This window comes from Pseudonaja textilis, chromosome Z, assembly GCF_049901715.1.
Source record: "Pseudonaja textilis isolate UNSWEBS1 chromosome Z, rPseTex1.2, whole genome shotgun sequence".
NCBI lineage: Eukaryota > Metazoa > Chordata > Lepidosauria > Squamata > Elapidae > Pseudonaja > Pseudonaja textilis.
Window position 1 is genome coordinate 111837465 of NC_142008.1, and position 23457 is coordinate 111860921.

Sequence of the window (23457 nt, forward strand, 5' to 3'; positions counted from 1 at the left end):
TGGTTAGTCAGATCTTTCCTGTTATAACTCGGAAAAAGGGGAGGCCACACCAGAGCATCTCAATAACACGCTTTATTCAGGGAATAAAGGGGGCTGTCGCATCTGCATGCTAACAAGCGGACCTTCCAGCGAACAGCGACTGGCTCGACCTAGCAGCCGGCTTTTATAGCCGGCTGTCGAAGGGAGCCAGCCAATGGGGGCTGCTAACGCCCGCTGAAGTAACAGACCTGATGGGGAACTTGTGTCAGTCCCGGGACATAACACCCTTCCCCCAGATATGAACACGAATAGTCTTTAAGTAAACGGGTGGCCTGTGTGAGCGCCCTGACCGGCGCAATTCTGGTGAGCCACAAACTGGCACAGAGTTCGGTGAGCCAGGAACAGGGCTTGCTGGAGCACAGGATCGATCCGGAACTCGGTCTGGAGTCTGGGAATGACCACAGTCTTCGGGTTGGATTGTTGAACTGTCATTGTCACGCAACCCAGTAGTGTCATTGGACGGTAAGGCTGGCGACTCTGGCAGACGGTCCCGGTCTACCGTCCGTTCCCTCGGTTCGGCCGGTGAGGGCTGGTCACTCTGGTGGTCCCAACTCGGATTCGGGAGGGGCGACTGGAGTGTCCCTGGAGTCCCTGGGTCGGAGTTGGCAAATTCGCTCTGGCGACTTCTTATCTGGTCCAGATGTCTCCGCCAGACGCACCCGTCCTCCAGCTGGATGCGGTATGACCTCGGACCGGTGATGGCCACGATCCTTCCGGGTACCCACAATGGATCGCCCGCGTAGTTCTGGACAAACACTCGGTCCTGTAATACAAAACTCCTGATCCTACTGTTAGACCCAATTGGTGTGTCAGGGCAATAGTGGGGATGCAGTCTATCTAACACAGTCCTTAGACGTCTGCCCATCAGTAGTTCGGCTGGAGACTTATTTGTGACAGTGCATGGGGTCGAGTGTTGGCTTAAAAGAAAACGAGAGAGTCTGGAGTGCCAGTCGTCTTGAGTGAATCTTGCCAACGCCTCTTTTGCTGTCCTAACGGCTCTCTCCACCAACCCATTGCTAGCGGGGTGAAAGGGAGCCGTCAGGATATGTCGGATGCCCAGGTTGGTGACATACCGACTGAATTCTGTGGACGTAAATTGGGGCCCATTGTCTGAGACTATGGTGTCAGGCAGACCGTGTGTAACAAATAGGCGGGTCAGAGCCTGGGCAATTGCTCAGGTGGTGGTTGCTAGCAGGAGGGCCACATCGATCCATTTTGAGAATGAATCAACGACCACCAGGAAAGTCTTGCCGTGAAATGGCCCGGCCAAGTCAATGTGCAAACGTGACCACGGTGCGTTGGCACTTTCCCATTTGGTTGGGGTGGTGATTGGCGGTGCTGGCCTGGATTCCTGACAGGGACGGCAGGAGCTTACCCATTTTGCTATTTCGTCGTCCATGCCCAGCCACCAGACGTAACTCCGAGCCAACGCTTTCATCCGGATGATGCCGGGATGTCCCTCGTGCAACGCCTTCAGGACGGGTGTGCGCAGTGGTTCTGGAATGACAACTCTGATCCCCCATAATAGGCAGCCCTGTAAACTAGAAAGTTCTTGCTGGCGGGTTTTAAATGGTGAGAATTCAGTTGAGAAATCGTTGCCCGGCCACCCCCTCCGTACCCAGTCCAGAACCTGGGCGATGAGTTTGTCTTTTTTGGTGTGGAGGGCGATGTCGCCAGCAGTGACTGGAATGTTGAACTCACTGGCATCGAAAATGGCATGTACCGGGGCCGGGTCCTCCACAGGTGCTGGCAACGGGCAGCGGCTGAGAGCGTCGGCGTGGCTAAGGTGTTTTCCTGGATGATGAACTAGTTTGTATGAATAAGCTGCCAGGAATAAGGTCCACCTAGTTATCCTAGGTGACAAGACTTGCGGTGTCTGCTTTTCACCTGAGAGAAGCCCCAACAGTGGTTTGTGGTCGTGACAAGTTCGAAATTGTGACCAAAAAGGAATTCATGGAATTTTTTGACCGCAGCTACGGCGGCTAGGGCCTCTTTGTCAATTTGGCTGTAGTTACGCTCAGTTGGTGAAAATGTTCTCAAAAAGAATGCGATTGGAGCTTCAGAGCCGTTGGGCAGTCTGTGACTCAAAACAGCCCCAATCCCGAAAGGTGAGGCGTCTGCTGCTAAGACTAGAGGAAGGTGTTGGTCAAATTATATTAGGACAGCATCCGAGGTGAGCAGCGATTTAACTGCCTTAAAGGCGTAATCCTCTTTGGGTCCCCAATACCATGGAGTGTTTTTGTCTAGAAGTCTATGCAGTGGTTCTGCTACTGACGCTTTGTGGGGTAAGAACGATGCATAGAAATTTAGCAAACCCAGGAAAGCCTGTAACTCTGACTTGGAAGAAGGAGTGGGTGCCTCGTGAATGGCTTTGACTTTAGATTCCACCGGGTGGATGCCTGAGGCGTCTATTTTATACCCAAGAAAGTCCACCTGCTTAGTGGCGATGGCACACTTCTCCCTTTTTAGTTTGAGGCCATGCTGCCTGAACCTATCCAACACCACTCTGACTCTGAGGAGAAGTTGAGGTCTGTCCCTGGCTGACACCAATATGTCATCAAAATACGGAACCACGCCAGGGAGGCCTTGCAGTATCCGTTCCATTAATGACTGAAATATCCCTGGGGCGACGCTAACGCCAAATTGGAGACGTTTGCATCGGAATGCCCCTCTGTGGGTGACAATTGTTTGTAATTCGGCCGTTTGGTTGTCTACAGGAAACTGTTGATAAGCCTGTGACATATCCAATTTGGCGAATATGGTTCCTGGTTCAAATGTGTGTAGTAAGTGTTGGATTACCGGAACTGGATATGCGCTAGTCTGCAGATAGCGGTTAATTGTGGTCTTGTAGTCAGAACACATTCTTATACTGCCATCTTTTTTTAGGGGTGTGACAATTGGGGTCTCCCACTTAGCAAAATCCGTGGGCTCGATCACCCCTTGTTTGAGCAATTTGTCCAGTTCCGTCCAGTTTAGAGCGCAGAGCAAATGGTACTCTGCGTGGCTTTAAACGGACGGGAACTGCTTGGGGGTCCACTGAAAAGGAGATGGGCGTGCCCTTATAACAACCCAATTCATCGCTGAACACATCAGCATAGTCTGAAAAGAGCGAGTCGATATCGGAAGGTGAGACAGCATGAACCCCCGTTAAGCTAAGGCCGAGATAGGGGAACCAATCCAACCCCAAAAGGCTAGGGAGGGCACCATCTACCACCACTAAAGGCAGATGGCCTTTAAAGGATTTGAATTTAACGAGGAACTTGCCTGTTCCGAGTACTGGGATGTTCTTCCCCTGGTAGTCCCTCAAGGTGAGATGACTCTTCTGGAGTTGGTTTCTGGACAGGTTGGGTTGTAGTTTCTTGAGCGTGCTCCAAGAGATGATCGAGAGTGCTGACCCGGTATCGACTTCCATAAGACAGGGTTTACCTTCTAAATGGATAGAAAGCGTGATTTTGTTAGGTGTCAGAAAAGTGTGGTTAGCTTGGTAGCACGTGTAACAATTTTCTACTTGCCTGGGTGGCCCTGGAGGGGAGTAAAAAGATGCTGCCTTTTGTGGAGCCACGTGTGTTGCCTGGCAGGCCCTGGCGATGTGGCCTTTCTTGCCGCAATTGTTGCAGGTGGCGTTTCTAAACCTGCAAGTCGTTCTGGCATGGGAACCCCCGCAGGCGAGGCACAACAGGATGTGTTTGGACGTGTTGCTGTTCCCAGGCCTAGTTCCTACCTGTGGCTGCTTGGATGGCTTGAGTCGATGAACTTTTAAGTGCTCGATGGGGTCCTCTTCACTCACCACCTCCTCTGAGTGGATGGTGACTGGACTGGATTTGGCCGTGCTCCCTTGTATTTCGGTGGCTGATTGGGTCACTAGCTCTGCTGCCAAGGCTTCCTCGATCGCTTGAGTGAGGTTGAGGTCTTTTCTAGCCAGCAAACGCCTCTGCAATCTTAAGTCTTTGACTCCACAGACGAGTTGGTCAAGGAGCATGTCGTCTAGGTAATTTTTGAATTCGCAGTGGAGAGCTGCGGTTCTCAGGGCGGCCAAATACTGATTGATAGATTCCCCATCTGCTTGCTTCCGCATGTGAAAGGCGAAACGTCTCACGATCTGCGATGGTTTTGGGGAATAGTGGTTAGAGAGTGTCTCTAACAGCTCGGACCAGGGGACGCTCTTTAACTCTCTGGGTGCAAATAGCTCTGTGGCGGTATCGAACACTGCGGCCCCGCAGTAATTCAGGAAGTACGATTTCTTCCTGTTCTCTGTAGCATCGGCCAGACCAATGGCATCAATGTAGTGATTGAAGCGGTTTCTGTAAGAGTCCCACTTGTCTTCATCTGGCTTAAATGGCGGGAACGCCGGTGTTAGTGTTTGGGGATAAACCCCCAAGCAGAGTATGCAGCAGCAGTCAAGCCAGGCAGGCAAATGAGAGAGAGAGTGGGCCCAAGAGTATACACACACTGGAGACAAAAACACTGTTTGTGGTTTTAAAATAGTTATTTAATACACACAGAGATTAAGAAGTGTCATTCAGTCCATATATCATTATCCAGTATATCCATCCAGTTATCAAGTCCATTAACAGTAAATACAATGTCCTTATCTGCTTGTAAATCTTCTCCTCCCGATACCTTTCTCTCAAAGACAACGCTGAATCCTCAGCTCACCAGGCAAACAGTCCTTGTGTTCAGTTGAAATGGTATCTGGCACAGTAGCCTCCAAAAGCAAGCAGACAGACGTTCCAGCAGGCAGCAGACCAGGAACAGAACCAGGTGCATCCAGAAGCCGGGGACTCAGACAGTTGCATCCAGAAGCCGGGTCTATTACGTTTCCCTTCCTACCTTTATTACTGCCTGCAACCGCACCCACAATGACATTGCAGTTTCTTGTGCTTAAAGCTACAAGACACTTAATCCTAGGTTTACATATTTATTCAACCCAAACCTGGTTGGTGTATCCATATACCCAACATTCTCCCCTTTTGGGTGACATAAATATGTAATGCCTTTACATTCTAAACCCATATTTTTCGCAACTCTCTAGATGCTTAATAGCACCTTGGGCTTTAGTAAAATGATCAGCTACATTGTCCTCCGACATGCAGTACTCCAGCTGTATCAATTTACTCTGTACAGATTGTCTTACATTAAGATACCTCAAATCTGTATGTTTACTTCTCGTTTTAACTGCAATATTAGTGGCCATTTGAATTGCTGCCTGATTATCTTCATGTACAACTACAGGGTAATTTACAGTTATACCCATATCCTTCAACATTTGTTTGTACATAATTAGTACACAATAAAGATAAACAGGAGAATTCTGCCTCCATAGTAGACAAACTTATATGCTGTTGCCTTATTGACTTCCAGCCTATTAACATCTTACCCAGCATTATGGCTGTTCCTGAAGTCGACTTTCTAGTATCTTTTTCTGCTGCAAAACTAGCATCTGCATAAGCACTCAATATGAGATCACCTTTTGGTTCTAAATACAGTGCATGGTGTAATGTTCCTTTAAGATATCTTAAGATTCTTTTCAATGCTATCCAGTGACATTGAAGCAGATCATTATTGTGTCGTGCCAGCTGATTAATACTAAAAGCAATATCTGGCCTTGACCAATTGCTAATATATGATAAGCTACCAATCAAAGATTGATACAGTTCCTTATCACATTTGGGACTTTGTGTATCCATTTTGCAAATATCCTGACTCATTGGAGTCTTTGCAGGTTTACAAAGTTCCATCTTATAATCTATTAGCAATTTAGATATCTTATCTTCCTGAGATATCTTAAAACCTTTCTGTGTTCTCAATATATTCAATCCTAGATATCTCTTTATCTGTTTTTATTTTAAAAATCCACTTGCAGCCAATGGGTTTTTCATTACTAGGTAATCTCACGTTTTCATACACCTTCATATCCTTCAAAGACTTCAATTCTTTATTAATTGCTGCATACCAATTTTCTTTCTCTTTAGAAGGATATCTTTTAATCTCATCCACAGTATTTGGGATTCTATTTTCCTGGCACACTGTATTAGCCTGGTATCTATCAGGCGGTCTAGAAATACGTGTAGTCCTTCTGGGTATTACTGGGCTTGGTTGAGTTACTACCTGTTCCTCATCTTCAGCTATTACTTCCTCTAGGGGCTGTACTTCTTCCTGTACTTCTTCCTTTACATTATTTTTAAAGTTACAGGGATACTTAATGGGATTTCTGTATGATTCAATAATCACCTCGTTATTGCTATCCTGCTCTAACTTATCCCATCCTACGTGCTCTAGAAATTGGGCATTAGCACTACATAACACCTTAGATGTGCCTTTCTCCCAAAATCTATATGCCCTATGGTTAGCTTGATAACCAACGAAGAATAATTGTTTAGCTCTATGTTGCCCTTTACGCCTGAGTTGTGTAGGGATATGCACCCATGCTGGTGCACCAAATGTGTGCAGGTAACTCAAATCAGGCTTCCTGCCATGCCACATGGTGAATGGTATTTCACCAGTGGTTGAGTTAACAACATTATTTAATAAATGATTAGCACACATTGTGGCCTCCCCCCACAAAGAATCAGGTAACCCAGAATCAGTTAACATAGTACGAGTCATTGCCTGCAGAGTTTGGCCTCGCCTTTCAACATATGCATTGTGCTGTGGTCTGTATGGTGCAGATGTCTTATGAGCTATTCCAGCTGCCTTTAATCTATTCTGGAATTTGCTATTAACAAATTCCGTGCCATTATCTGTCACCAAGGTTATCATTTGCCGTTTGGTTTTTCTTTCAGCAAACTTTAACCAGTTGAAGAAATGTTGATATGTTTCAGTTTTGCTTTTCATTAGGTAGCAAAACCCATATCTAGAGTAATGGTCCATAATGCTCAGTATATATCGAGCACCCCCCATACTGGGTTTCTTTGGACCTATAATGTCTGCAAATACTACTTCTAAAGGTTCTTTAGTTTTGAAACCATTTAGCCTATTTGCAGGCATTATTTTACTCTTATCTTCACAACAGACATTACAATGCAAATACTTATCACAGGGTTTTAACCTTATTCCTTCAGATAACTCTACTGTACGTTTTAGCATTTTAAAATTCACATGCCCCAAACGCCTATGCAATAAATGGATACATTCATCATGAGGCTTGATATTATTAAATACAGTCTGTGCCTCCCCTTTCTTACTGTCATGTAAGACATATAATGTTCCATTTAAAGCTGCAGTTACCTTTTTGTTATCTCTCTCCAGTATGCACTTATTATTCTTCATATCACAATTGCCAAACATGGCCAGTTCAAAGGATTTCTTTGGCTTCTTTACATTCTGGCTTTTTACTTTTCTGCAGAATCTTGCCAAATGTCCTCTGCCTCCACAATTAAAACACTTTTTAATTGTGTATGCCGTCGAAGATAACTTCTCTTCTTCCCGGTGCTTTACTTTACACAGCTGGTTTCTTTCCAGCCTTGAAGATAATTTCTCTTCTTTATTAGGCTTATCTTCTCTCAGCTGGTCACGTTCAAACCTTCTTCTGGCTTCTTCTAATAGCCTGCCGGTAATCTCAGTTACTGATAAACTGTCTTTTGGTAACACCTCTAATGCAGTCACAAAATCATCATAGCTTCGATCCAAAGAAGACAGTATGATGTATACTTGTTGCAACTCATTAAAAATAAGCTCTTTTTCTTGCAATTCTTGAAAAATGCTTTTCATACAGTTTAAATGAGTTAACATGTCTCCATTTATCTCAAGATGTGTTCTAAACAGCTTCCGTGTAAGATTGATATGAGCTCCTACACTGTCTCGAACATAAATCTTCTTGAGATTATCCCAGCAGTCTGCAGCATTTTCCACTCCACGGATATGAATGAGTTGCTGGTCAGACAGGGTGAGACCTATGATGCACAAAGCCTGTTCATTCTTTCGTTCATAGTCCTGTATCAGTTTATAATCCTCTTCATCGTTAGGATTTAAGTTGGATACATCTGGTGGGTTTGTTATTATGTCCCACAAACCTTCTCTTCGTAGAAGTAAACTACATTTCATTGACCATGAAACATAGTTTGTTCCATCTAGTCTGGATATCATGGACAGATGTGGCAAATTTACTTGTGCCATTGCTCTTGTGAAAAATAACTATTTAACAAACAGTTTGTATTTACAGTAATGTGCAACTCCCACCAGCTCTCACTGCTATATCCTGGTTAGTTAGACTGTGCACTCTGCTGGGCCCATAACCAATGTTAGTGTTTGGGGATAAACCCCCAAGCAGAGTATGCAGCAGCAGTCAAGCCAGGCAGGCAAATGAGAGAGAGAGTGGGCCCAAGAGTATACACACACTGGAGACAAAAACACTGTTTGTGGTTTTAAAATAGTTATTTAATACACACAGAGATTAAGAAGTGTCATTCAGTCCATATATCATTATCCAGTATATCCATCCAGTTATCAAGTCCATTAACAGTAAATACAATGTCCTTATCTGCTTGTAAATCTTCTCCTCCCGATACCTTTCTCTCAAAGACAACGCTGAATCCTCAGCTCACCAGGCAAACAGTCCTTGTGTTCAGTTGAAATGGTATCTGGCACAGTAGCCTCCAAAAGCAAGCAGACAGACGTTCCAGCAGGCAGCAGACCAGGAACAGAACCAGGTGCATCCAGAAGCCGGGACTCAGACAGTTGCATCCAGAAGCTGGGTCTATTACGTTTCCCTTCCTACCTTTATTACTGCCTGCAACCGCACCCACAATGACATTGCAGTTTCTTGTGCTTAAAGCTACAAGACACTTAATCCTAGGTTTACATATTTATTCAACCCAAACCTGGTTGGTGTATCCATATACCCAACATTTGAATTCATATTGGGTTTTCAGTCTGTGGGTAGACTGACCAATCTCACTGGGAATACAATGGCCCTGATAAGTGTGGCTTTCAGTCTGTTAGTAGACTGGCCAATCTCACTGGGAATACAATGGCCCTGATAAGTGTGGCAGCAGCTCTGGCCCAGCTTAGTGTTTCAGCTCTTAGAGGTTCTCTCTGTGCTTCACACTCTATGTGACTCTGTCGGCTATGGCTGTAGCCCATAACTGACTTCCGTTTGAATTTCGCGCCTTCCCAAAGGCGTAGGCGGCTATAGCTGTAGCGTCGTGCTGACAGCTATTCAAAATGCGCGCCCAATGCGTTCCGGCGCTGCGAGTACAGCGCCAAGCTTGCTAACAGCAGAATTCGAACACAGCGGTTGAATTCTGCGTTTCAGTATCGGCGGCTGAGGCTCTCAGCGCCCTGCTTCTCACGTAGCTTTTTTTTTTACACGGAGTGGCTACACGCTCCGCTTTCACTTCTACAATCCACAACTGATCGAGCTCTCACGGTGCGGCTACGGTTCAGCGTTTGGGGTGTGATTTTCAGCTCTTTGCTCTTGCTGCTGGTTGGCCAGATCCCATCCTCGTTGCCAATGTTATAGATCGGAAAAAGGGGAGGCCACACCAGAGCATTCCAATAACACACTTTATTCAGGGGAATAAAGGGGGCTGTCGCGTCTGCTTCTAACCAGGCAGACTACCAGCAAACAGCGGCTGGCTCGACCTCGCAGCCGGCTTTTATAACCGGCTGTCGAAGGGAGCCAGCCAATGGGGGCTGCTAACGCCCCCGCGGAAGTAACGGACCTGATGGGGAACTTGTGTCAGTCCCGGGGACATAACAGAAAAGGAACACTAATTGATATTACACACTCATTTGTCAAGCAGTTTCCACTAGCTAAGATTCCAGGTGGTCCACATCAAAAAACAAGATTATCAAAAATATCCATGAACATACAATATTTCTCCATCATTTACAAATCCCATTCACAAACACCAAAAACTTCCCTTCACATGAAAATGAGACACCAATGGATAGTAGTCTTCAGGTACCTGGTATCCTCTACCCTGAAAGCATTATAGAAAAGAAACATTTAATGATCTTGAACACTGAGAAGGAGGACCATCCTGACTTCATGGGACAAAGTCTTTCAGATGGAATCTGGAAGCTGAATTCTCTTAAAGAGAATTTCTTCTAACACATCGTTAGGACAACATCTTCCAAGAAGTTCATCCAGGGAAACATCTAATTCACCAAAATTGAGCTCCATTGTTTATTTTTAAAAATCAGGGAATAAATATTTTTACCCATCTATGCATAACAGTTGAATTTCAAAAATTATATGATCCATCCTCCTGAGAACCTGGGGCTCCAGTAGCTTCTAACACTATCTGAAAAATCTTCCTGGAGAAAGTTGAATTTCACAATAAGTTTTTAGACATGCATTTATGAGGAGAAAATATAATTAAAGGTCAACTTGCATAATATATGGCATGCAGAAGCTACTTTTTGAATAAGGTTTCACACAATGTTGAAATAAATTATAAACATTGACTGAGTTACAAACAATGGAAATCTTGTATTATTCCTGAAAAATCAATGGGTGAAGATTCTTATACCCTAGAAGATGTTAAATTCATTTTTATCGCCAGATTTTTATTGATTGAGATCCTTTGCTGTCTGAGCTGTTTGCTTTTAAAATCCAGGGCCAAGAGTCTATTTGCATAGATACATCTTGTACACAATTTATAGTCATTGCTAGTTTGGGTGGGACTTTTCAATTGGACTACTTTTGTGGATTCTAACTGGCTTAACCAGAGAACATGTATGGTCTCTTGCATCTCACTTTGTTCCTTCTGCTCTTCATATCACCTCCTTCTTCTCCCCCTCTCTGCATTTCTCTGTCTGGCAGCTTTTAAAATTGCTTGTGAATCCTCTAATTAAATACCACCAGAATAATCAACTTTAGTTCTCCTTGTTTTAAGCAAATCAATTCCCAGTTCTGTTATTCCAGAGCTGAGAGGCACACTTGCTCTGATAGCTTCTAAAGTTTTTTATACAAATATCTGTTGGACGATTGTAAGCTGATAAAACCAATTGATGCAATTCAATTATTACCTTAGGAAGACTGATTCTTTCTTATTGATTTCATGAAAGCATCTTTTATCTCTTTGTTCCTCAAGCTGTAAATGATGGGGTTCAAACTTGGGGTCACTACTGTGTAAAGCAGGGCAAAAATCCTGTTGCTGTCCACAGAATCTGCTGAGTTGGGAGGAAGGTAAGTAAAAATGATAGTTCCATAGAAAATGCAGACAACTGTGAGATGTGAGGAACAAGTGGAGAATGCTTTGTGTCTGTTCTTAGCCACTGGCATCAAGAGAATATTGGAGATGATGAGGATGTAGGTATAGAGGATGAGCAAAAGGAGTATCAGGTTACTCAGTGCGGTTAATGTAGAAATGGCCATTTCATTTCTGTAGGTATAGGAAGATGCCAGCCTCAGAACAGGCATAAGATCACAGAAGAAATGGCTAATTTGATTTGAACCACAGTAGGGAAAAGTGAAGATTAAAACTGAGTACCCCAAACCTACAAAAACACCAGTGGCCCATGACACAGCAGCAAGTATAACACATTCCCTGAAGTTCATGATATAAGGGTATTGCAAGGGCTTGCAAATGGCAACATAGCGATCATATGCCATAGCACAAAGAAGACAACACTCGGTAATACCAAAGAGAATGAAGAAACACATTTGACACCCACAGCCCCAAAAGTATATGTTCATGTTCTGGTTGTCTGATAATAAATTCACTAGCATCTTTGGGCTGATAGACGAGGTATAGCCAATTTCCAAAAAGGACAAGTTCCAGAGGAAAAAGTACATTGGGGTGTGAAGTGTGGGACTGGAAATGGCGAGGAGTAAAACCAGGCTGCTGCCCATCAAGGCTATGAGGTAAAATATTAGAATGAGGGAAAACAGAAGTTCTTGTATTGTCTGGATATCTGAAAATCCCAAGAGGACAATTTCATTGAGACAGGAATGATTATCTTTTTTCATGGTATCGTTCATGTTAAAACCTGGGAACAAAAGAGGACTGTTAAATAAAGAATTAAAGAATTACTCTTAACAATTCAATAGGCTTCTAACCCTAAAGACCTGTATCTCACTTCCTTCATGTTTACTCAGAAGTAGTAAATTGGATCAAATCTTTAGAAATATGGAAGATTGCAGTTAAATTTTATTTTTTAATTTATTTCTTATGCTTTTAATTGTATCGTGGTAGTCAACTATTCAAGGAACCTTTCCGACAACTGATTTATGGATATTTTCAGAATTGAATCTACCTGAGATTATGACTGGCAACTGTAAAATCCTCAGGTACATGGAAGATTATAATTCCAAGAAAACCAATTTAGGATAAAGCCAGTTCAGTTTCCCATTAAACACTATTTCTTTTCATTGTTTATCATCAATAGTAATCCATTCTAGTTATGTAAAAATGTCTTTTTCCATCTAGACAGGAACATAAAAATGTGCAGAAATTTCACTCATCATGTCTCTCTGGTTCAAAAGAATTAAACGCTAATGCATTTTTGCATAAAAATTTAAAATAAAACTCTCATAGCATCCTACTTGGCATCATTTAAAAATTAAATTCTCTGTCTTCAATATGCATAATATCAGGAATCAAACCACCAAACCTGACGTTTGGTAAATTATGAGATATTGATATTACTTGGTGAATGGTTTTCTGGTTATTTCAAATAGATGACATATTTCTTCTTAAAGAGAATTGAAAATGCTGTTGTTATTTGTGGCAATTTGAGGCTTTGAAGATTCTTCTGCCATACCTAAGTCTTTATGCCATTTGTCCTTTAGAAAAAAATATTTGATACTGTAGTCTACTTACATCCACTGACATCAGTGACTCCGAAAGAACCACTAGATTCCTGGAGGATCCCAAACTCCAGGGAATTTTCTCTAACAATGCCTCATGACAGAAGCCCAAGGATTCATCCTGGGAATTTAGTAAATGAATACCAGAGGCAATCCAGGCCTGGGTAAAATCATTCCTTTCAACAGAGTTAACAAATCTATTGGCCTTAGACACTGGGTATTTTTATGTCCAATTTCAATGGTTCTCTGCTTGCCATGTTTGTTATATGAATTGGAATGTCAGTTTGGTGTGGTTATTAAGGTATCAATCTAGACATGGAGAGACTAGGACTTCTTGTCCCACTTTAGGCATGACATAAGCTCGGTGACCTTGGACCAATTGCTCTCTCTTAGCTGTAAGAAGTAAACAAGCTGTAAGAAGTAAACTTATCAAAAAAAAGTGCAGGGACTTGTCCATATAATCACCAAGAATCAACACTTTTTCAAATGCATTCCCAAAACAAGGCCAAAAGGTAACGCCTTCAGTGGCATAATTGATATTGTTAATGTTCTGTATTTCCTGCCATAGGCATAAATAATAGAATAGAAGATATTTGAACAGAGCACATTTAATGTTGCCTTTTCCTCCCTGAACTACATATATGCCTATTAGTTTAGTTCCATTCATATTTCTCCTGTACTTATTGATACACCATTTGAATCACAAACGCAGTGTTTCATCTTTCATAATTCAACTGTTCATATTGTTGGTTTTAACACTAGTGTGTTACCAAAAGTGTAAGTGAGGAGCAGGCATTGATCCTGAGCTTCCAACTATCAGTCTTGGCTTTTGTAATCTTCTGAATGCATGAACCAGTCTTCTCATGATAGCATATTTACTATGTTAATACATATCAAGTGTCTCAGAGAGAATCAGAGGAACAGTGGTGGGATTCAAAAGAAATTTACTACTGTTCTGTGGGCATGGCTTGGTGAGCGTGGCATGGCTTGGTCAGTGTGACTTGGTGGGCATGGCAGGGGAAGGATACTGCAAACTCCCCATTCCCTCTCCACTCCTGGGGGAAGGTTACTGCAAAATCCCATTCCTTCCCCACCCCACAAACCTGCTTTCCAGCTCTGTTCTCCTGTGCAGGGCAACAAAAGAAGACCCAGCCAATCAGCCTGAACTCAGGAGGCAGAGAATAGATGGGGGCAGGGCCAGTCAGAGGTGGTATTTGCTGGTTCTCCAAACTACTCAAAATTTCTGCTCCGGGTTCTCCAGAACTGGTCAGAACTTGCTGAATACCACCTCTGAATAAGAAGCATTTATGAATGTATCTACATGTATCTACCAGAGGGGTATTCAGCTGGTTCACACCGGATTGGGCGAACCGGTAGCAAGAATTTGGCATGGGTCACCGAACCAGTAGCAACATCTGGATGGCCATGCCCCCGACCCAGTCGCCCGGTCTCCACTCTCTCAATTGACCCATCCACCCAATGCTCGCTCACCCCACCCAGTCACTCTTCCCCTCCTGCATCCTCGTGGCTTGCCATTCTAGCCTTCCCACATGGTGCCTGCCCCGCAACTGAGCAGCCCTGATCTTCCTGCTCACAGATAAGCCTACAAGTCATGCTATCACCTCCCCCACCATTCCCAAACTTTTCCAGGCCTTCCCTACCATCCCTGGGCTCAGCTGGCTGTCTAAGCCAGAGCAGCTCCATCCCACAGTGGTGTTCTGTCCCAACCGGGTTCCCAGAGAGCAACACAGACAAAGGCAGCAGCGCCCACCTTTCAAGGTTTAAATCATGAATGCTGTTCCTTTACAGACAAAAGGCTGTTTTCCAACAATTATCTCTGACAAGAAAAAGCCTTACCAAGTTGTTTGTCAAGGCTGCCAGAAACCCAGAGATAAGAACTAATTCACAAACTAAGATGCCCACCAGTTGAGCTTAAGAGCTTCTTTTCTTTCTGCAAAGAACGCTTCTTCAAACCTGGCTTTTAACTCATGAAGGAGGGGCCATTACCTTGCAGCCTTACTCCCGAGTCGCCTGTGCTGCTGTAATTGTTCTTTCCTCCAAGTAATCCTTAGTGCACGTGCACTTGTACAGGCTCCTCGGGAACCGCCTCGTAACTGCTGCCAGCCCCCACAATCTCTGTCCACTCCCTGATGGTCTTGGCCCCTGATCAGAGTCATTGCTTTCCTCAGCCATCTGCACCTGCTGCTGGCTAACCACAACATGTGGCATGTTCCTAGTTTTTCCTACCACATGGCGGCTATAGTGCAACGAGGATGGGTTGATGTCCCAGCTGCGGCTGATGAAAATTGCACACTACATGTGCAGCCCCAGCAGGGACATTCATCCGCCTTGACCTTCTGCCACTGCCACCACCACTGCACATAAGAAAGCAAGCGGCCACCAGAGGTCTTTGGGAGGGTGGGCAGATGCTCCTGCTGCTGCTGTCTTCTGCAGAGCTGCTTTGGGAGGGCTGAAGTGTGGGGTGCTCTATGGCTCTGCCACCACCTCCACTGACAAGAAAGCAAGCTGCCACTGGAGGACTTTAGGAGGGAGGGAGGATGCTCTTGCTGCTGCCGCCATCTGTGGAGCTGCTTTGAGATGGCTAGAGTTGGGGGGAACACTCCATGGTCCTGCCACCACCTCTGCCCATAAGAAAGCAAGCAGCTTCCAGAGGTCTTTGGGAGGGTCGTTGGATGCTCCTGCCCCTGCCGCCATCCGCAGAATTACATTGGGAGAGCTGGAGTGAGGGGAGAGTGCTCCATGGCCCTGCCATCACCTCTGTCCACAAGAAAGCAAGCAGCCACTGGAAGTCTTTGGGAGGGAGGGCAGATGCTCCTGCCACTGCTGCCATCCACGCTGCTTTGGGAGATCTGGAGTGGGGGGAGTGCTCCTTGGCCCTGCCACCAACTCTGCCCACAAGAAAGCAAGCAGCTGCTGGAGGTCTTTTGGAGGATGGGCCAATGCTCCTGCCATTTCCGCCATCCGCAGAGCTGCTTTGGGAGGGCTGGAGTGGGAATATCTTTGGGAGGGCGCACCACCCACTTTCTTCCTTTTCCTGCCACCCGCTGCTGACTGGAACTCGCTGGATCATTCAGTTCATCCCAGACTCTGTGTGTGTGTGTGTGAGAGAGAGAGAGAGAGAGAGAGAGAGAGAGAGAGAGAGAGAGAAAGAAAGAAAGAAAGAAAGAAAGAAAGAAAGAAAGAAAGAAGAAAAAAGAAAGAAAAAGAAAGAAAAAGAAATAGATGAGAGAGAGAGAAAACTCTGTGCTATTATTTTTAATTGTTCCATTATTTATCATATGTTAATATTTTATACTGTCCCTACACCTAGAGTGATTTTTCTGCCTTTCTTTTGCCCAGGGCTATCACATATTTTTCAGGGATTTACATTCATTCAGTGTCTAGTCCAGAACATAAATATGAATGTGTACATCAGGTTGCATAAGTCCAGCTTAATATACTATTCCTGGTATGTGATGTTTTGTATACATACAGAGAAAGAAGCACTCTTGTGATCTTTGACTTTAGGTTTGCTGTCAAATATCAACCATAATAATTACTGTTTTGAACAATATGCAGGTTGTATTACACGAATAGCTATTTTATATGTGAAATTATGAAATAAATTTGAGTAGAGGTCCTTGGAAAGTGTCAGAATAACAGAATAACTCTTAGAGGGACCTCGAGGGACCAATTCCATTTCAGGGAAACGGCTGTTCAATCTTTTCTTAAAAACTTCCATTGATTGAGCACCCAGAACTTCTGGAGACAGGCAGTTCCACTGGTTAATTGTTCTCACTGTCAGGAAGTTTCTCCTTACTTTTAGGTTGCTTCTCTTTGTTCAATTTCCATCCATTGCTTCTTGCATTCTGCTTCTTTGGAAAATACATTGTCCCCCTTTCTTTGTGGCAGCCCTTTAAAATCCTGTTGCCTATGACACTCTTGGGCAAAGCATGTGAGCCATTTCTTCCTTTCAGTGGTCCATGAAAGTACATCTATAGTATGCAGATAATAAAGTCAAAAAAGGTGAACAAAATTTTTACAGAACTATAGATACATTGAGGCTCGTGTGACAAGGAATGGCTGGGAGGGGAGGGGCCAGGCGAGGCACCCCTTGATGTGAGTGACATTGAGTTGGCCATGCCTACCCAATCACATGGCCACAAGCACACCCACCCAGTCACATGGCCACATGGCCACCAAGCACTCCCATCCAGTCACATGGCCACCAAGCATGCCACCCAGTCACATGGTCACCAAGCCATGCCCACCCAGTCACATGACCACCAAGCCATGCCCACCAAATAAGCCACACCCACAGAACCAGTAGTAAAAAAAATTGAATCTCACCATTGGTATCTACATTTGAAATGTGGCCTCACCCCAGCCAAGATTTCAAATGGCTCATGTCATAAAGAAGACTAACATTTCTACCCTGAAAGCATTAGTTAAAAGAAGCATTATAATGGCCTTTCTGGACATTAACAAGGACCTTCTTGACTGGATGAGACCAGGTAACCAGAGTGGAGTGAGCCGGTCTTTTTCAGAGTCCTTAAACAGAGGAGGGCGGAGCTGGCGTCACTACGATACTGCATGCGATCTTGGAGGTCTGAGATCGCTGCCGATATCTTTGCTCCTGGACGGTCCTATTGGATCTAAACCATCCCAAAGAGATGGTGAAAGTGAAGAGTGCATCCTGTCCATCCCAGGGATTTCGCAAAGTCCCTGGTCAATCCAGGAGAAGCTCTTCTTGCCAGCAGCAAAGAGGCAGCCATTAAAGCTGTTGAAGTTAGGACAGCTCCGAAACAGAAGAGAACAGAAAGAGAGAGTGTGCCGGTTAGGTGAGAACTTTTTCTTTATTCTAAGATCTGAAAGGACACCCTAAGGAAAAGAAAGAATCTGTAAAAGTTTTGATAGAAGTGATTAAGCAGCAATTTTAAACAGGAATGTCAAAGTAATGTTTTTTTTTTTTCATTGCTGGATTTTCTATACACAATCTTGTATTTTGAAACTGGACTGGTTTTTTCACTTACATCTTTTTTTTTTCCTCCTTTTTGATTTTGTAATATTTTAGGCTAGAGGCTTCCTTTAGTTATCTCTTTTTTAAAATATTTTTTTTCTTTTTTTTATTAATTCTTATTATATCTTGCTTGGAAAAGGAGGGGGAAAGTGAGTGCAAAGAAACTTTGTAACACTGCCAACTAGAGGCTTGAAAATATTCTATTTCCCTGTGACCAGACAAAGCTGAGAAAGAAAGAACTGAGACTCTTTTTCAAGGACATTGCTATTTGATAAAATAGAGGGAAAAGCATGGGAGAGTATTATTGCAGGTGCTCTTCTGGGTTTCTATCAACAGCTGGAGTCCGGTGTTGAAACCTAGGGGAAAAAAGGTGATAATTTTTTGGAGAAGAGAGCTATAATAAGAGCCTTGGATAATAAAACAAAGTGCAGTGTGCTCTTTTTACTTTTTCTAAGTTGTGCTATCCCTCCTCACCAGCTTTATTGTATTCCATTTTATCTTTTTTTTTTTTCTTGTAATAACTATCTGGGTTTTTGGCTTTGTTGGAGCTTGTCTTTGTTTTTCTTTTGTTCTTTGGAAGTCCAATCTCTACATTTGCTTTTTATTTTAAAGGGAAAGCCTTTAAGTATTAATTTTTTTTTTTAAGGGAACAGCCTTTATTTTTCCTTTCCCGGTATTTTTGTTTTTTCATCTACCTTTCTGGTTTATTCTTATGCACTCTTTTCTATTTGAGACCTTTCAGTTGGATTAAGGTGTTGAAGAACCTGAAGAAATTTTGTCCTCCCTTTTTTTTTCTTTTTTTTAATCATTATTATTGGGCTTCTTTTTTTCTACTATTTTTATTTTGAACTATAATTGGTTACTTCACAATTGGATTAAGGTTTAGAAGAACCTGAAGATTTTGAATTGCTTAAAATGAGTAGGAAATGTACAGCTTCTGGTTCTTCAACTTCTACTTCTTCCTCTCCACCATCTGGAGGACAACGTTCAATACAGACAATGTTAAAGCAAGAAAAAGAACAAGAAAAAGTAACTCTGCAGATGATTATGCAAGGAATTCAAAATATTCAAGCAAGATCAGAGAATAATGAAAAGAGAATAGAAAACGTTGAACAGAGAACAGAGAACATTGAACACAGGGAAACCTGATGAAAAAGTGGAGAACATCCAACAAATGATGTTAAAGTATGATGAGAGATTCCCCAAAATTGAAGAAGATAAACAAAGAGACAAGAAGATTGGAGATATTGATAACAGATTAATGGTGGTTGAACAAGATAAAAGTGTTATGTTGAGATGGGAGATGGATAGATCAGAATTCTATCTTAGATTACAAAATGTAGAGGAAGAAAAAGGATAAATCTTAGCTAAGATAATGATAGAAATACTGGCTGAAGCTTTGGAAATAACTCAAGAGAAGATGATGGATGGAATAGATGAGGTTTATCGAGTTTTCACAAGATATGCAATGAGATATAGTTTACCAAGAGAAGTTCACATGAGATTTACAAAGAAAGCCATTAAAACCATTGCAAGCGGCAAAAGAGAAAACATTGAAATTTAAAGACAAGGAGATTGTGGTCTTGAAACAAATACCCAGAAGAGTGAGAGAGATGAGAAGAGAATACCAATTCCTGACTAAAATACTACTTAAAAAAGAGGTAAATTATAGATGGCTGATTCCAGAAGGTTTAATGTACACATGGCAAGAACAGAGACATAGAATTGACTCAATTGAGAAAGCGGAATTATTTTATACAGAATTTTTTGGAGGGAAAGAGAAAGAGGCAGAAAAAGAGATCTAACTAATTGAATTCCAAGAGGACTGCCAAATGGCGACTGAAAAAGAAGAAGGTGCAGTAGGTGGAAAGGTGGAATCCAAAGAACAATGTGATCTAAGATCTATGAGAGCTACTAAACTTAACTACAAAATATAACCATGGAAGAGAAAAAAACTGATTACAATTAATATAAATTGACTTAACTCAGCCATTAAAAGAAGGAAAACCTTTCATAAATTAGAGAAATTAAAATTTGATATAATTTGTCTACAAGAAGTACATATTAAAAAAACAATATGAACAATTGTTGATACAGCCAAAATTAGGGAAAAATATTTACTTCCTTGACACAATGTAAGAAAAGAGGAGTGGTTTTATATATTAAAGAGACCACCCCAGCAAAATTGATTTATACCGATGATGATGGAAGAATACTAATGGTGGAAATAATAGACAATAATACGAAAACACTCCTCATTGCAATCTATGCTCCGAATGACAAACAAGAAGAATTCTACAAAAAATTACACATGAAAATAATTGAACTGGACTATGCTAATATAGTTATGATGGGAGATTTTAATGGAATTGTAGACAATAAATTGGACTATACAGCATAGAAAACAATAAAGCAAAACAGAAAGACTCTCCCTAAATCTTTTTTTTTAAATGGTAGATGAAATAAACTTAAAAGATACATGGAGAGAAAGAAATGCTAAAACTAAACAATATACCTTCTATTCAAATAGACATTTATCATGGTCCAGAATAGATATGATATGGATGTCAACAGAATTCATAACTAATATTCAAGAAATAAATATTGAAACAAGTACTTGGACAGATCACAATCCAATGACAATTAAATGGAAAGGACAAAAAAGAAGATCTAGATGGACGTTAAATAATACTATTTTAAAGGAGAAAGACTTCACACAGTGGATGGAGAAAGAATTGGCTTTTTTCTTTAGAGAAAACAAAAAAGAAGATACATCAATTCAGAATGTATGGGATACAATGAAGGCATATGTTAGAGGCTTGATAATAGACTATACAAGGAAAGGGAATACTATGAAAAGACTGGCCTCTTAAGGCCTTAGAGGATGAGCATAAAAGACTTGAAAAAGAGCTACAGAAAATGCCACAGAAAAAGGCCATCAAGCTAAGAATGGATATAATTAAACATAAAATGGGTCAAATAGAAAAAGAAGAATTAGCACAGAAAATTAGAGGTGCTAAACAGAACTACTTTGAAGACGCAAACAAACCAGGTAGATGGTTAGCATACAAATTGAGAAAGGAGAAAGAATCAAGGAAAATATTGTAATTAATAGATGACCAAGGCCAAGTTTGCTATGGTAGTAAAGAGAAGAAGGAAATCATTCAAGACTTCTATGGGAAATTATATATGCAAGAGAATATTGATGAGGAAAGAGTTAAACAATACTTACAGAATGCTAATTTACCTCAGATACCTAAAGAGACTGAAACAATGTTAGAAAGCAATATAACGATGATGGAGTTAACTGAAGCACTCAAAAAGCAAAATAATGGAAAGGCACCAGGCCCAGATGGACTTCCAGCAGAATTTTACAAAACATTACAAGAATCGTTGAATCTTCCATTTCTAGAAGTTATGAATGAAGTTATGTTAAAGAAGAAGATACCTAAATCATGGTCAAAAGCCTATATTACACTTATTCCAAAAGAGGAGGCCGATCCATTAAGAACTATAGACCCATTTCTCTACTAAATGCTGATTATAAAATTTTTGCTTCAATATTGACAGAAAGACTTAAAAAATATTTAAATAATTTTATTCATCCTGATCAAAATGGATTTCTGCCAAAGAGACAAATTAAAGACAATAAGAGAGTAATCTTGGACACCTTGGAATACTACGAGGCACATCCTGAAAAACAAATGGCTCTGATATTTCTAGATGCACAGAAGGCATTTGATAATGTGAATTGGCGATTCTTGTTATTACTGTTGGAATAGATTGGTTTTGCTAGAAAATTTATTCAAGCAATAGAAGCTATATACTATAAGCAAATGGCAAAGGTAATGATAGAGGGAGAACTGACAGACTCTATCAATATAAGAAAAGGAACAAGACAAGGGTGCCCACTATCACCTTTGTTGTTTGTGTTAACTTTGGAAGTGCTAAACAGAAATATTAGAGATGAAAAGAATATAAAAGGAATGAAAATCAAAAAGGAAGAATTTAAACTGCAAGCATTTGCAGATTATCTGGTTTTCATCTTAGAAGATCCTTTATAAACAGCATCAAAATTGATAGAGAAGATAGAGACATATGGAAAGGTGGCTGGTTTGAAAATAAATAAAGATAAGACAAAGATCTTGACAAAGAATATGCTATTAAGACAAAAGGAAGAACTGGCAGACCTATTGAAAATTCAGGTCATGAACAAGGTTAAGTATTTGGGGATATATTTGAAGATATAGTACATTAAAAGAGAATAATTATATCAAACTTAAACAGCAGATAGCACTAGATCTGGCAAAATGGGAAAATTTACAACTGTCACTAATAGGGAGAATTTCAACAATCAAGATGAATATATTACCCAGAAATTTATATTTGTTTCAAACAATTCCAATTAGGCTTGGAAAAGACTACTTTGAAGTTCTAAATAAAATTGTGTTGAAATATATATTGCGAGGTAAGAAAGCGAGAATAAAGTTGAAACTTTTGCAAGATGCTAGAATTAGAGGAGGATTTGGTTTGCCTGATTGGGGGTTGTACTATCAAGCTACAAATCTGATGTGGGCTAAGGAATGGATAACACTAAGAAATACTAGATTGTTGACATTAGAAGGACATGATTTGTTGTTGGGGTGGCATGCTTTTTTATGGTATAAAGGAACTAAAACACAGGGGTATTTTAGAAGACATCATATACGGGAGTCTCTGTGGTTAAACTGGGGGAAGATTAAAAGACAGTGTTATTTGATAATTCCAGTCTGGTTATCGACTATTGAAGCATTTTCTTATCCTACAATATACAAAAAGGAAGAAACAGTTAGATATGGTGAAATATTGAATGAAAAGGGTGAACTCAAATCTATACAAAAATTAGAGGAATAAGATATAAAGATGAATTGGTTTTCATATGCACAAATACATTAAAGGTATGATAAAGATTCTAAAATGGAAGGTTTCTATGATAAATTGACTGATTTAGATAAGATTTTGACAGGTACTGATGAAAAGGTGATTAAAAAACTGTAGGATATTTATTAGAAATTAAATTAGAAGAAGAACAAGTTAAAGACACAGCAAAGGTCATAAATATGAACCAATTGCCAAGAATCTGGATTTTGATGTCATGATTATGGGGGGGGGATGCTGCAAAGATTATAACTGTGAAAAATGGATCATAAGTCACAAAGAAGTCCTTGTCACAAGAAGAGTTCACTGGGACTGCAACACAATGTGGAGCAGAACTGTGTCACTGTGAGTTTGCACATAGCCAGGCCAGGCAAGCAAGGAGAGCAGGGCAAAGGAAGCAGGGCAAGACATAGCAAAGTGTCCAGATGTCAATAACAGCACATAATACTAAGAAAAGACAATGCTTGTTCCTGACAAGCGCCCCTCCTAATGGCGTCTCTTTAAATCTCATTCCCCAGGTAGGCCTTGTGAAGAGGGGCAGGGTGCCCCCCTCCCAAGTCATCCAGTCACCCTGCAATCATCCCATCTTTTCTTCATTCTCCATGTTTGGGGATCAAGGCTTAGGTATTTGTTCATCACCAGAGTTCCATCACTCCTCTGCTCTGCTGCCTTCCCTCTGCTCCCCCCACTCTTGGTTGTTCTGCATCCTCTCTCCTTTGCTGTT

The 23457-nt window shown here is 41.6% G+C and overlaps 1 protein-coding gene across 1 annotated transcript; it reads right to left on the reverse strand.

The window, feature by feature from the left end:
- Positions 1-11014: 11014 nt before the first annotated feature.
- On the reverse strand, positions 11015-11956 carry LOC113452193 (olfactory receptor 10P1-like). The gene has a single exon (XM_087916135.1). It carries the CDS (start codon positions 11954-11956, stop codon positions 11015-11017), a length of 942 nt encoding a protein of 313 aa, XP_087772261.1.
- Between the last annotated feature and the right edge of the window lie 11501 nt (positions 11957-23457).

Coding starts and splice junctions, on each gene's coding strand:
- LOC113452193 (XM_087916135.1), bottom strand. CDS start 11,956: ATGAAAAAAGATAATCATTCCTGTCTCAATGAAATTGTCCTCTTGGGA.